General features: G+C 46.0%; 1 protein-coding gene across 2 annotated transcripts; it reads left to right on the plus strand.

Moving 5' to 3' along the window:
- Positions 1-430: 430 nt before the first annotated feature.
- hbegfa (heparin-binding EGF-like growth factor a) lies at positions 431-4,241 on the plus strand. Of its 2 annotated transcripts, XM_071916473.2 has the most exons (6): positions 431-653; positions 1,530-1,787; positions 1,982-2,180; positions 2,398-2,556; positions 2,701-2,787; positions 2,972-4,241. In XM_071916473.2, exons 1-5 carry the CDS (start codon positions 611-613, stop codon positions 2,771-2,773), a joined length of 732 nt encoding a protein of 243 aa, XP_071772574.1. In that variant the 5' UTR covers positions 431-610; the 3' UTR covers positions 2,774-2,787; positions 2,972-4,241. The 2 variants fall into 2 exon arrangements, with proteins under 2 accessions (XP_071772574.1, XP_071772575.1); XM_071916474.2 differs by lacking the exon at positions 2,701-2,787.
- Positions 4,242-13,118: the final 8,877 nt, after the last annotated feature.

Below are 13,118 nucleotides of genomic sequence, written 5' to 3' on the forward strand. Positions count from 1 at the left end.
AGGAGGAAGGTGGAGTTGATAAATTTGTATATTAATTCAACCTATTACTTAGCTCTTCCCTTATGAAAATAATCTTAGAAATTTTAGAAAGACACTATACAAATATCAGAGCACAACTATAAACTACATATAATATAGTTTAGGAATATTATAGCCTACTGTTACTATAGGAGATTAAAAAAAGAAAAGAAAAAAAAAGAAAAGAAACAATTTGTTAACTTTAACTTTAAATTAACTACAATCAAACTCACTATTGAGTACCACAGACACAGTATATGTTCCTATAGGAATATTAAAGTGACTTTTGATCTTGAACAGCATAATGTCACCCAACACAACAGTGAAGCAGTGTGTCTGCCGGTAGGCGTGGTGAAAGGTTAGCGGGCTATAAATACCGCTGTCCCTCTGTCTTGTCGCTCCTTCACTCCGCTCAGCCTGCGCCACCAGAGGCGCGTCACGCATCTGAAATAAGGAATAACTTAATATAAAACAACGAAAAAAGCGAGAAAGAAAGGAATATTTAGACCCGGAACAAGTCAAAGGAATACAACTATTAGATCCATTTTTTTTTTCAATTTCTCCTTTAAGAGTCACTGGAAGTTTTGAAGACATGAGGATTTTGAGAGTTGCGCTCCTGCTCGTTCACGCCTTCGGTAAGTTTCAAGTTTCCTCTGCGCTCCTAAGATGATCACCAGTATTTTCCTTCTCCATTGAGCAGGATCTGTAGGCTGCCTATATGAATGCCATGCTATAGCCTACTATTTCCTCCAATTGTTTATTTCTTGTTTACCTGTATCAAACCGACCCTTGTTTATTAGCGTGAACTTCTCCAGCATGACCTTGTGAACATGCCTTGTAAACTTTATAACCATAAGGCGACGATTTTCATGATGCGGAGGCTATTCGGGAGCTAATGGGGTCATCTCTCTATTTTAGAGCATGCTTTATGTAACTGGATACATTTATTTTTAACTCATATTCTTGCCTGACATTAGCTAACTGTCTATCCATGCAATTTTTTTTTTTGTGTGAGCATATGCCAGCTTTGCTTTGCCCCCCCCCCCCCCCCCCCTCCACTACATTACATTTCACTTCCAAAACCTACAAGTCCTAGCCAAGACCTAGACTGTCCCGCTACCGGAGGATCTGGGTTTAGGGTTTATGCCTCCGTGTTGGCAAGCATCCGCCCCGCTGAAGTGTCCTTGAGCAAGGCACTGGCCCCCTACCAGCTCCTGGGGCGCCGGGGTAGCCAAAAGAGAGTTTCTTAACGGGCATCGATAGCATCACGTTATAATCATTATTACAGTAAAATCCCCAAATCCCACCTGGAGCGTCCTGGTGCAGCAACATGTTTCAACTTGCCCCTGTCCGCGCGCCCACCCACGCACGCACGCACACTAAAGTCTGTGCGCTAGAAGACACGTTTCTTCGTCGTTTTAACGTCCACTGAAGTGATAACTACATCGAATTAACTATAATAAGCAAGTTTAATGTTTAATGTTTCATGTTTTTACCCCCCCCCCTCTCAGTGGTGTCCAGGCTGGCCAGCGGCGCTGCAGTTGACAGGTATGAGAGCGACAGGCAGCAGCACACGGCTGTCATCAACCTGCTGGACACGAGGAACGACAGGAGGATAGAGGAGGACAACAGAGCCGTGGACAGGACGACAGCGGAGTATGGCGAGGAAGAGGATGAGGAGTATGATGAAGATTACTACTACGGAGAGGAGGAGGAGGAGGAGGAGGAGGATGGCATGTCTGGAGGCTATGAGGTCGAATTGCCGCGAGGTAAGCCAACTGCAGGCTACTCACCATTACCTAATCACATGTGGGAACACAGCTGTGATGCTCTTCATCAAATTTGACATCATAACGAGACACTTCTAGGTGTGTTTGTTGTTTACCCCTGCTTCCTTAAAAAGACAAGGGGATTTATGTCACATTCATTCATTCATTCATTCTTTCTCTTCTTTTCGGTTCAGTTGCCATGTCAAGCAAACCCAAGGACTCTACTGCTGTCCTGGAGGCCGAGGGGAGCGAGGGGAAGAGAAGGAGAGGAAAGGGAAAAAAGAAGGGCAAAGGCAAGGGGAAGAAGAGGAATCCATGCCTGAGGAAGTACAAGGACTTCTGCATTCACGGCACCTGCCACTACCTGAGGGACATCCGCGCCCCGTCCTGTGTGTAAGTAGTACCTCTACATCTGTGTGTATATCTCCATCCATCCATCCATCCATTCATTCATTCATAAATCAATAGATCCACTCATTCACAATTGAATTATGATCTTCTCTGTGATTGTACATGTACCTTCTGAAGACGAGCCACTCAACCGATTCTCTCTTTTTCTTCTTCTTCTTCTTCTTCTTCTTCTTCTTCTTCTTCTCCTTCCTTTCCACAGATGTCACCTGAGTTACTCTGGGGAGCGGTGTCAGTTCTTCACGCTGCCCGTGGAGGGGAAGACCCAGGAAGGCTACAGCAGGACCACAGCTCTGGCCGTGGTGGCGGTGGTGCTGTCCTCGCTCTGTCTCACCATCATAGGCCTTTTACTAGCACTCAGGTGAGTCCAGCACACACACACACACACACACACACACATACACACACAGAAACACATGCAGATTTATGGCTTTTCTAGAGACTTGTACTGGGCTGAGACAATTAATGGTCCTAAATTAGGTCCTTTTTCTTTATGTGCTCACAGGTTTCACAAGCGGGGAGCGTACGATGTAGAGAATGAAGAGAAGGTCAAACTAGGGTTAGCGCCCAACCACTGAAGAGACAGAGAGGGGTGAGTAGTGAGGAACAGGGCCACACACACACACACATGCACACTCACACACACGCACGCCAGCATCTTTTGTCGCACTCAAAGATAGAAGATAATCACAACACATAACAGCAAATTCGATTCTTTTTCTTTTTCACGGTCTGAATGAAACGAAGTTCGCTCATCGCCTCTGTGTCTGTTTCAGGCAAGGATGCGGAAATTCTACCTCAAAATAGAAAAGGAGAAGCGAACTGCGAGAGGAAGACCGGGAGGAACAAGGAACGTACATGAAGAAGGGAACAGAGTGGGCGTGCCCTGTGGCCTGGCACCCTTAACCCGCCCCTGGACAGAGAGAGAGAGACGGACCCATCAGACTCAGGATTCTCCAGAAGGCCTCATGACCCGTGAGGAAAGAGCCGAAAGCCCGAAACTGGAATACTGATTGGCCCGGAGGACGGACTGGCGATGTGACGAGCACACGGATGACGAGCAGGAGGGAACGAGAAGGAGGAACATGTCTAGACTCACTGCTGCTTCTTGGCTGCGTTCAAAACTACCAGGAGTTTCAGACTTTTAACGGGATACATTTTTGCCACTCCCCCTACAACAATGAGAGCTCATCCTGGAGTTTTTTGTTTTTTTGTTTTTTTTTCTCTCAACAGACAGCATTTTATATTTTCCTGCACATGTTCGTCATTTTTTTAGTGTACTGTAAACCTTTTATTTATACAATCCTCCTTTTAATTTATTTATTTATGTTTTGCTGTATTTATGCAGATTTTTAACTGCTTTCATCCATTCAAAATGCACTGTCAGTTTGTAAAAAATGATGTTACGGTTGGTGTTTTTATATTTGATATTAGACAATATTTATTGATGAAACTTAGAAACGGCAAACGTTGCCGAAGCTCCTGGAAGACATAAGTATTTCAAAATAAGAGTCGTCCACGGATATCTGATTTCTAGCTTTGATTTCGGCACTCAGTAGGAGATGAATAGCACTGTGATTAATAGATTGATCAATTCATTGATTAGACACTACCTTAGTGTTCTGCCCCAATGTTACACTGACAGGTCTCTGTCTGCCATTATGATACAGTGCATTAGTCTTTTGTCTGGCTATATGTTGATTAATAACCAACAAAACTGTGCACTCAGCTTCTATGTGTCTGTATTGCTATGAAGAGTTGAAAAGGGAGTCAAATATCATACCTGGGGCCTTGTTTAGTCAAGGCATTGTAGCAAGAATTGGGTAGAAACACTAATATGTTGTATTGTTGTGTTGTCTTACCATGGCTAAAGGAGAAAGAGTTAACTCTCTCAGTGATCATTACACACTGAGATCCATGTTAAGCTGTTGATAAAAATGTGAATTCAAGTGTTCCGCCTTTTCAAAACAACCTGCCCTGCAGTTTTGAAGTGATTTTTATTTATGAAAGTGTTTTTTTTTTTCTCAGAAAGAAATAAAACTTTTTTCTCAGAACGTTTGACTCTCATAGTGCTCAATCACTTCTCAATGTACAAATCAATCACTGGTCATCGCATTTCGTTTTAGGCATGAATAGGAGTTTCATAATGTGATACTTGGAGTCTGATAAGTAAGGTCAAGTTTATTTTAGCTATGTGGTTCACTTCCTGATTCTGGTCTCACACTATATTTTAAAAGGGTCTGGATGTGATAACACCAGTGTCCTTTTGGCCCATTCAGGAGCTGTAATTATAGTAAACATAATATTTTATTTCCCCTGTCTCTGACGTGTAAGCAGCTCCTTTCAACCAAAGCACCTGTATCCTGGCCATCAGTGCTACCATTATGTAATGCTCTAATGGCCTGTATTTTTAGCTAGTACAGTTGAGTGCTATATAGATATGGAGGTAGAAAGCCTTCCTTCATAAAACTGATTACAGGGACATTTATTGAAGCAGAACGTCGATAGCAGTGTATAACAGCGCTGATGCTACTAGTACAGTATAACAAATCACTGTTGCTGGTTTGCGTGCAAATATGAGCTAAATATACATATTTGGCTGCTACATTAACGTATTTCCCGGAACTCTCGTCATTAGACCAAATGTAAATTGAAGAAATTATCAGTTTGCTCTGATGACAACCACATCATCAGTCTCACTGACAGATCAATCATAGGTTACGGCATGCTTGGGCGGCGGTCGGGACTCACTTACTAGCTGCTATGTATTTACGCAGCCATGGGAAACAGATGTGTAGCGTAGGCCAGGGGGACACCTGATCTCCAGCCGCAACACATCATGCCACAACACCACACCATTACTCACGCAGCCAACAGATGTCATGTTCAAAGACGCACCACTGTAACATCTGAGACCTCAACCGCTCCTGAATGCCACAGAGTTCAGAGAGACCACATACAGCGAATACTAGCAGGATGCAACAATGCTGTCATGTATACCGCACGCAGGTTTAATAGGGTGAGGATGGTCAAAAGGCCCAGCTGGACTCAAAGGCAGGCTGAGACTCAGCCAAATGTTAGTCACCCCTTGAAGTCACCTCCTACACGGATGTTGTTACACTGACAGCATGTGTGTGTGTGTGTGTGTGTGCGTCTGTGAGTGGGTATGTGGTGGAGTAATGCCTTGGAGCTGTGTCTGTGTGGGTTTCAAGGGTTAACCAACCCATTACAGCCAAAATCCACAGCAAAACATGAGTGTTTACATGTTTGCTATGGAACATCGTTTTCAACACTGTTTGTGGGTTTGATTCCCATACGTTCTATATATACTGAATAAACAAGATAGGGCTCAGATATTCACACTGGGGGAAGGTAGTTGAAGACAGATGTTCAGCTGAACCATAAGGGTGTGGCAGCTAGACCTGATCCAGGACTTAGCACTCCTCATACCATTTGTTGAGCAACTGAAAAGCATGAGTTCAGCATCTAACCAGTGTTTTTCCTGGAATATGCGTGCCATGCCCACTTGCACATATCGTGATTTGCTCATTTAGCATTTTTACCAGCGTGCTTTAGAGGGAAGTTCATTTCAACCATTTGATTAACTTTTCTGTGCGCGGCAGATATGTGTTTTACAGGGAATACATGCCGCCTTACTGAGGAGTCTTTTTACACAAATAAGCATTTTGTTATTGCAATGCATCTGTTTATTGTACGTATGACAAGTACACTTGAAACTTGAAACTACTTTTCCAACCATTGTGTTTGTCACACTATTTCATATGCAGCAGAAGTAGCTAGTGGAGCTATGCATGTTTGCATGCACGTATATATGCATACGTGCATGTGCATGTGCGTGTGTGTGTCTATGTGTATGTCTTTGTGTGTGTGTGTGTGTGTGTGTGTGTGTGTGTGGGTCAGGGGCTTGTCATTTACAGTAGTGGAGCCACATAATCCTGGCCTCTCAATGTCAAGTAGCACAGCACACAGAAATAGTGCTGTGTAGTCATGGTCACATAGCTGCTATTCCCGGGGCCGACAGGCACCAAAGGGCCAGAACGCTGAGAGAGACGGCGGTCCGCTGTGTTCTGTTTCTCAGCGGCCCGGTGGCTCGCGGCCAGTATGGCGGCCCATCGTCAGGCCGGCACCGCACCGCTCCTGAATTTCACCTTGTAGGGTCTTGAGAGGTGGAGGGCCAGCTTAGTATCTTGACACGTCCCTTGTCCTCATCATCTGAGCTCTCTTGAATGTTCCTAGAGAGACCGGAGAGGATATTCCCACAGCTCAGAAGGCATTTCCTTGCAGGTCTGGCAAAATTCATCGGAAGTTGCCAGACTTCATTGTGTGCCACAGCCTCCTGGGCATTGCTTTTGTACCAAGACCAAGACCAAGCTATTGTTTTCGATAAGTTATTGGCAGATATCAGTGCAGGACATTGGCATACAAACTGAGTGGTTCTCAACCTGGAGGGCAGGACTCCCCAGGGGGTCGCAAGATAATTTCGGGGGGTCACGAGATAATTCATGGCATATGAAAAAAAATTATTTCTACCATGCAAATTTCTTATCATGTCTACTTTTTCCGATTTTTCTCACATTTTTGCTTTTTTCTTGTGAAATACTGAATGGTTTTCAGCCGGTTGGCCTCCTCTGATAATGAATCAAATGAAACGAACTGAAAAGGGAAAATAATTTTTGGGTTGAACTGTTCACCACTCTGCATATGCAGCCTGTGATGGGGGTCGTGAGTAGGCATCACCTAGTTTTAAGGGGCCCCGATCCAAAAATGATTGAGAACCACTGTACTAACTGATACTTTTTTAAGGTTTCTGAACTTAATTTGACAGCACTGTGAAGTAAACCGGTATGGGTCTGTGTACTTGATACATGGCCCAGTAGAGCTGAGTAATCTGATGCTGCAGTGGTTGCATTGGGTTGAATCTGCGTTAAGAGGGATTGTTGTGAAAGGTGCTTCCTGCCCCGGTGAGGAGCAACAATGGGTAATTTCCACGGTGATATGGAAGTGCGCACACCAGCAGTTGGAAATATAATCATTCCCTTACCGGATATCATCAACAGGAACACATTATTACCTGAAATTAATGAGTGTGTTTGTCAGAGTCTGCATTTATAATTTATAATGTATAAGTCCTGTCATTGCCCTGCCTGTAAAGTGCTAGAAAATTGTATGTGTGTGTGTGTGTTTGACTTTGGCACAAACTGAGAACCAGCTGCTCCTGTACAGTCTGAGTGAAGTGCGAGCCCAGCCTCTGTGTGCCACTCAGGCCTGATGGATGAGGTGGTGACAGTGACACGACCATTGTAGCATGACAGACAGAGGCCGCGATGGATCAAGCGTGTTGTACACAATCAGTACCGCTGTTTACACGGGGTGGACAGCCAGGGAGAGCGAGGGCAGGAAGGATGAGAGCGAGGGAGAGAGAGGGAGTGAGAAGGATAAGGTCGACACGGTAACACGAGAGGGGGAGCGAGGGGAGGAGAGAGAAGGATGGAGAGTGGGTCAAGGTGAGCGCAACCAGTTAGGAGGGTGCTGACTTGTCTTCAGATGCCAGTGGATAAGAGAGATTAAAGAGTTAGAGGAGAGTCTCTGTCTGTCACTGCCTGTCACAGCTCCCTCTGCCTTCTCCGGCCCTTTGATTTACCCTTCCACAGGGCCGGGCGATATGGTTGAAATCAATATCATGATAATCATGAGGATTTGTTCCAGTATTGATATATATATCACGATATGACTCACATAAGAAAAATCACGTTAAATAATCAAATTAATGTTCATCCTATTGAACCAAATATGATGTTAAATGAAACTGAAATTTCCAAATAATATTCCTTAAAATGTTTCATACCTCATTTTTTAAGGTTTTTAAATCAAATTTGCTTGTTATCATCAGTTTAGACAGCAGAATTGTGTGTCACAATATCCCTAAATCACCATATCATCACGATATGATTCCACTAAAAGACGATAAACGATAATATTGAGAGCCCTACCCTTCCATTCCTTTTAACCCCATTTTTCTCCATCTGTGAATTCCCCTCTCCTCCCCTCCTCCACTTCCTGCCCTCTCTCCCTCTTCTCCCTCTTCCCTTTCCCCTGGAACTGTCATGTGTCCTCAGCAGTGTTGCTGTCCATGTTCCTGGTAGATGCCTTTGAGCATAAATAGTGTTGAAACACAGCTCAGCTCTGCTCCCCCCCCCCCCCCCCCCCCCTCATGATGCCAGGAGCTGGGCAGGGATACCAGCAGATTCCCCGCTGCTGATGTCACCCTGCTGGACGGACACTTGTTATGTATCATGGTCACACTATTAAATTCTCACTGGGGTCTATTTAGGCCCCGAGGAGGCTGATGGCAGCATCACATTACTTACTGGGTAAGAGGAGAAGAGAGAGAGAGAGAGAGAGAGGGAGAGGGTGTAGAAGGGATGAGGAAAGGAGACACAAGAGAGGAAGGAGGAGAGCAGAGGAGAAAAAATAGGAGAGGAGTGAAGAGAAAGTGAGGGAAGAAAGTGAAGGCAACGGGAGAGGATGAATAAGAGGTGAAATGTCTTAGTATGCAGGGCTGGAACAGATGCATGCACACACACACACACACACACACACACACAAAACAACATAACAATTCACACAAGCAACATCTGTGGGTTCTGTACTCCAACAGCAAACATAGTAGACAGGATGACTGGATGACTGCATGTTTGACTCATTTGTTTTCTCTGCCCCTTACAGTATATTCTCTCCAGAAAATCCTCCCATATCCGCCCAGGGTGTGCACGCATGTGTGTGTGTGCCCGTGCATGTCCATATGCATGTGTATGTGTGGAAGCAGGCACCTAATGTGGTTTTAGGGGAGCAGCCCAACGCGTGCTGGCTGGTTGTGCCGGGTGACACCACAGTTCATGACAAAGGAGAGGCAGACGGATGTCAGAGCAGACGGCAGCAGGCTCTGCTCACCGCAAGGAGTGGGCGCCAGGCATTCCTCTTAACTGTGTTTCCTTTGTGGTCAGCTGCTGTTGAAACTGAATGAACAACCCCCCCCCACCCCAAACCCCAGAACTTATGCAATAATTACTGTCTCCAAAATCTGTCCCATCATGAACGGACTGATCATGACACAGCGAAGGGTTTTCGCTCGTGGAAAAACACTTCTATGTATCTTCAGTGTGTTGATATATGGGGCAAGGGAGGAAGTGGAGGAGCGCTCTCTCTCTTCCTGTCCTTCCACACAGTCACTAAATCAGGAGCGGTTGACTGATGAGCCAGGTCTTCTGCTTCCTTCATGCCCGCTGTGTCACTAATGACCATTGAATGCTGACAATAGCGCAGTTCCCAGAAAGGCAGTTCAGGAGACAAATCTAGGAATGCTGGAATGCAGTAAACAGACTTGGTCTTGGCGGCACGGTGGCTCGGTGGTTTGTCGCCTCACAGCGAGAAGGACCGGGGTTCGATTCCTGTCCTCTGCCCTTTCTGTGTGGAGTTTGCATGGAATTCCTCCCACAGCCCAAAGACATGAAAGTCAGGAGGATTGGCGACTCTAAATTGCCCATCGGTGTGAATGAGAGTGTCAGTGTGCTTATCTTTGTGTTAGCTGTGACCTGTCCATGGTGTTTCCTCGCCCAACATGACTCTGAATAGGAATAAGCAAGTGAAGACAATGAATGAATGACTTTGTCTGTCTCTCTTTTTAAATTTCTTCACTCACTTGCCTTCATCTCATCCTCCTCTCTGACTTTCCCTGCTAACATTTCTCTCCCTGTGAGGCCGCCCAAACAGCCCACAGGCTATTAGTGAGGTCTCTGACCTCCGCAAGACTTTCCCCTCTGCTCTTCTCCCTCCATCCCTCCTCCCACCCTCCGTCTCTGTGCTCCCTCTCTCCCGCTGCCGTCGGAGACAGTGTGGGAGCTGTTCAGAGAGCAGGAATGCAGAGGGAGAGCTCAGAGCTCAGCTGGTGGAGGAGAGGAGAGGGAGGAGAGGAAGGCAGGAGAGGGGGATTTTTCCTTGGATGAGGTCATAGATGATGGCTTCTCTCAGAGCGAGAGCTGAGCTCGTGGCAGACGCGCCCCTGACCTCCCTCTGTTGGGCGCGCACACACACACACAGAGAGAGAGAGAGAGAGAGAGAGAGAGAGAGAAAGGGCTGAGCCTATGGAAGCACTTGGTTGGCAGAGAGATGACATCTAGTTTTCATCTCGGCCCATTACACCACAGCTAATCTCACAAGCCAGATTGCTCTGTCTTTATCAACACACCACACACCACAGCTAGCTTTGCACAAGGCAGTAAAGTCAAGCCCCAGTGGGCCACTTAGTGGACTCAGCCATGTGGTAAGCCCTGCTAAAATCTGCTCTATTGCTAGCTGAGAGATGGAAGTGATTAGTAACGTGCTACGTTTAGCCCGCTCAGCGCACACACATACGCACTGACACAGCTGATTCAACAGCAATATCCTCTCATCTTGAGGAGTGATCTGATATTGTATTACTGTACAGTTTGGCTGAGGAGTCCCGGTTAGTAGCAACTGTCGAGACGGCAGGATGATGGTGGTTATAATAGTGATTACTCAGCCCCTTTTCCTCCCCACGTGTGAGTCACGGAGGCCGGCGCTTTGTGCCTCGGTGTGAAAAATCTCTCTCCCTCCGCGAGCCCCCTTCCCCAGCATGGATTTCGGGAATCAGACATAGCACCAAAGCTTCGGCGGGGGGGACAATGGGGCCCGATCTGAATGTGACACATCCTTGTGGGTGCAGTTGTTGTTTTTATACATCCCCTGACCCCCCGGTGAGCTGGATTAGAGTCACCCTCACCACCCAGCCCACCCAGTCACAGTCTCAGTGTCAGGGAAACACAGACAGACGACTACATGAGAGTCAGCACTTTCACTGACGTCGGTGTCGCAATCATCTAGGATGAGTTTAACTCTCAGAACCTCATTTTACTCTTGGATGAAGACAACATGTCACTGACCCAACAAGGTCTGAAGGCCAGTTCATCAACTAGTGTAACTTCTTCTACTTCGTTTACAAAGGCAGTGAAACCAACAGGCACCTGCTGGTCTGACTTATACGTATTTAACCACCTTCAGAACCTTCACCTTTGGAGTTCTCCTCACAACACAATCCTTCCCATTCATTTTCAATCACTCACTCTCTCTCTCTCTCTCTCTGTGTCACACACACACACACACACACAGCCTGTGAGACCTCGGCGCTCTTTACTTTAAGACAGTGGTGTGATTGTTCAAGGCTGCAGGTGTGTTTGCGTCTTTGGGAGTTCCCTCGCACTAATTACAGGCTCCTCTCTGACATCTTTATTGTCACTGAATTCCAGCCCTCCTCCAGCACTCCCTCTATCCCTCCGTCCACTCCTCCCTCCCTCCCTTCTCTTTATCTCTGAGCTTTCTCAGGAACCCGAAGATCCAGAGGTCAGGAGCTGCTGAGAAACCACATCTCAGCGCTGTGAAAGCATTACAGGGAAATGAGTTTGGTAAGCCCAGTGGCCGCAGCACCCAGCTGACCGCAACATCCTCCCTCTCCTCGGCTCATTAACAGCGCTCTTTCCTCCCCGGATCGCTTCCGACCTCCGTCCATCTCTGCGGGGTATCACCCCCCCACCCCCCACCCCCACTCCACCCCACCCCACCCCACCTTGTCCGCCAACAAAGACCCCACATCAAACAGAGTTACGGCCTGGCAGGACGTGACATCACCACATCACAAGTCTTTGTTTGAGAAGGTTTGGTTCACCCGTGGGCTCACTTCAAAGCCTGCTGGGCCCCGGGGTCTGGAGAGCGGTTGTTGCACGGCGAGTTGGTATTGGCGACCATCCAGGACTGGAATTCCTGTAGCTGTGTGTGTGTGTGTGTGTGTGTGTGTGTGTGTATGTGTGTGTGTGTGTGTGTGCAGGGCCTCATTATAGCACCTTATATAGAGATAATAGGCAGGGTAAACCAGTGTTACTAAGTCCAATACACTTACTAATGTGATGGCAGATTCTTTTCCCCTGCTCAGACTCTTCCCTACAGCTTTAGCCAGCGCAGGCCTTTACCATCGATCTCTATAGTTACTGTAAGGGATGCCAGGCTGAGAAAACAACACCGTAAAAGAAAATTGCTGTTGAGTCTTAACAGCCGTTTAAACTGGATTCTATAGCTGGGTGGGTGGGGGTAATTGAGTGCAGATGTTGCTTTCTTTGTGGGATTCAAAGAGATATTTTGTGTGCTTGTGTGTGTCACTGTATGCCTACAGTAGGAGCAGTGAAGATGAGATCAGAGTTTTCCTGCTCAAGGTTAGCCAGTCAACTTTAGCAGATAGACACAACACAAGAACTCCCCACACCCTGTTTCCTATTGTCTGTCTGCTATCATCTTCTATTTATGAAAGCTAAAAAGTTTATCTGTTTGGGTGTCTATTTCCTGAACTGCCATATTTCCCAATAACACACTTAGGTCTAATATTACTTACAAATACTTTCTTAGACTTTCTAAGAAAAATAATTAATTGAAGAATACAATGAGCGCCAGAAAGTTTCGAAAATAAGAATTTTAATTTTTTCTGTGAGTGACACCATATCTGAGACAATCTCAAATGCCCTGAAGTGGTAAACACCCCCCATCTGCTAAGAATTATTTGCAACACGCACACACACACACTGGCATTGTGTGTCAGTGCCTGAGTTTGATTTTTATTTTGCTGACATTCAGCTCACCCCTCCCTAACACTCACACTGCACATTGCTCCATTTTGTCCTTCATTGCATAGTTTTCTCCTCTGTTATCTCTACGGATATCAAGTTTGCTTCACAGTTGGTAAAAATATCCCTTCTGTCAAGACCATTGTGTCTATTTATGCCATTGTCAACTGTTTTACTGTCTGGTCACTCAATACTGTATTTATTTATTGTAGTGATT

Source organism: Centroberyx gerrardi, chromosome 16, assembly GCF_048128805.1.
Source record: "Centroberyx gerrardi isolate f3 chromosome 16, fCenGer3.hap1.cur.20231027, whole genome shotgun sequence".
In the NCBI taxonomy this organism is placed as follows: domain Eukaryota; kingdom Metazoa; phylum Chordata; class Actinopteri; order Beryciformes; family Berycidae; genus Centroberyx; species Centroberyx gerrardi.

What these genes read in the sequence shown, in the direction of transcription:
- hbegfa (XM_071916473.2), top strand. Translation starts at nt 611, where the DNA reads ATGAGGATTTTGAGAGTTGCGCTCCTGCTCGTTCACGCCTTCG. An exon ending in TGAGGTCGAATTGCCGCGAG is followed by an intron (nt 1,788 to 1,981) that starts GTAAGCCAACTG and finishes TTTTCGGTTCAG; the next exon opens with TTGCCATGTCAAGCAAACCC. An exon ending in ATCCGCGCCCCGTCCTGTGT is followed by an intron (nt 2,181 to 2,397) that starts GTAAGTAGTACC and finishes TCCTTTCCACAG; the next exon opens with ATGTCACCTGAGTTACTCTG.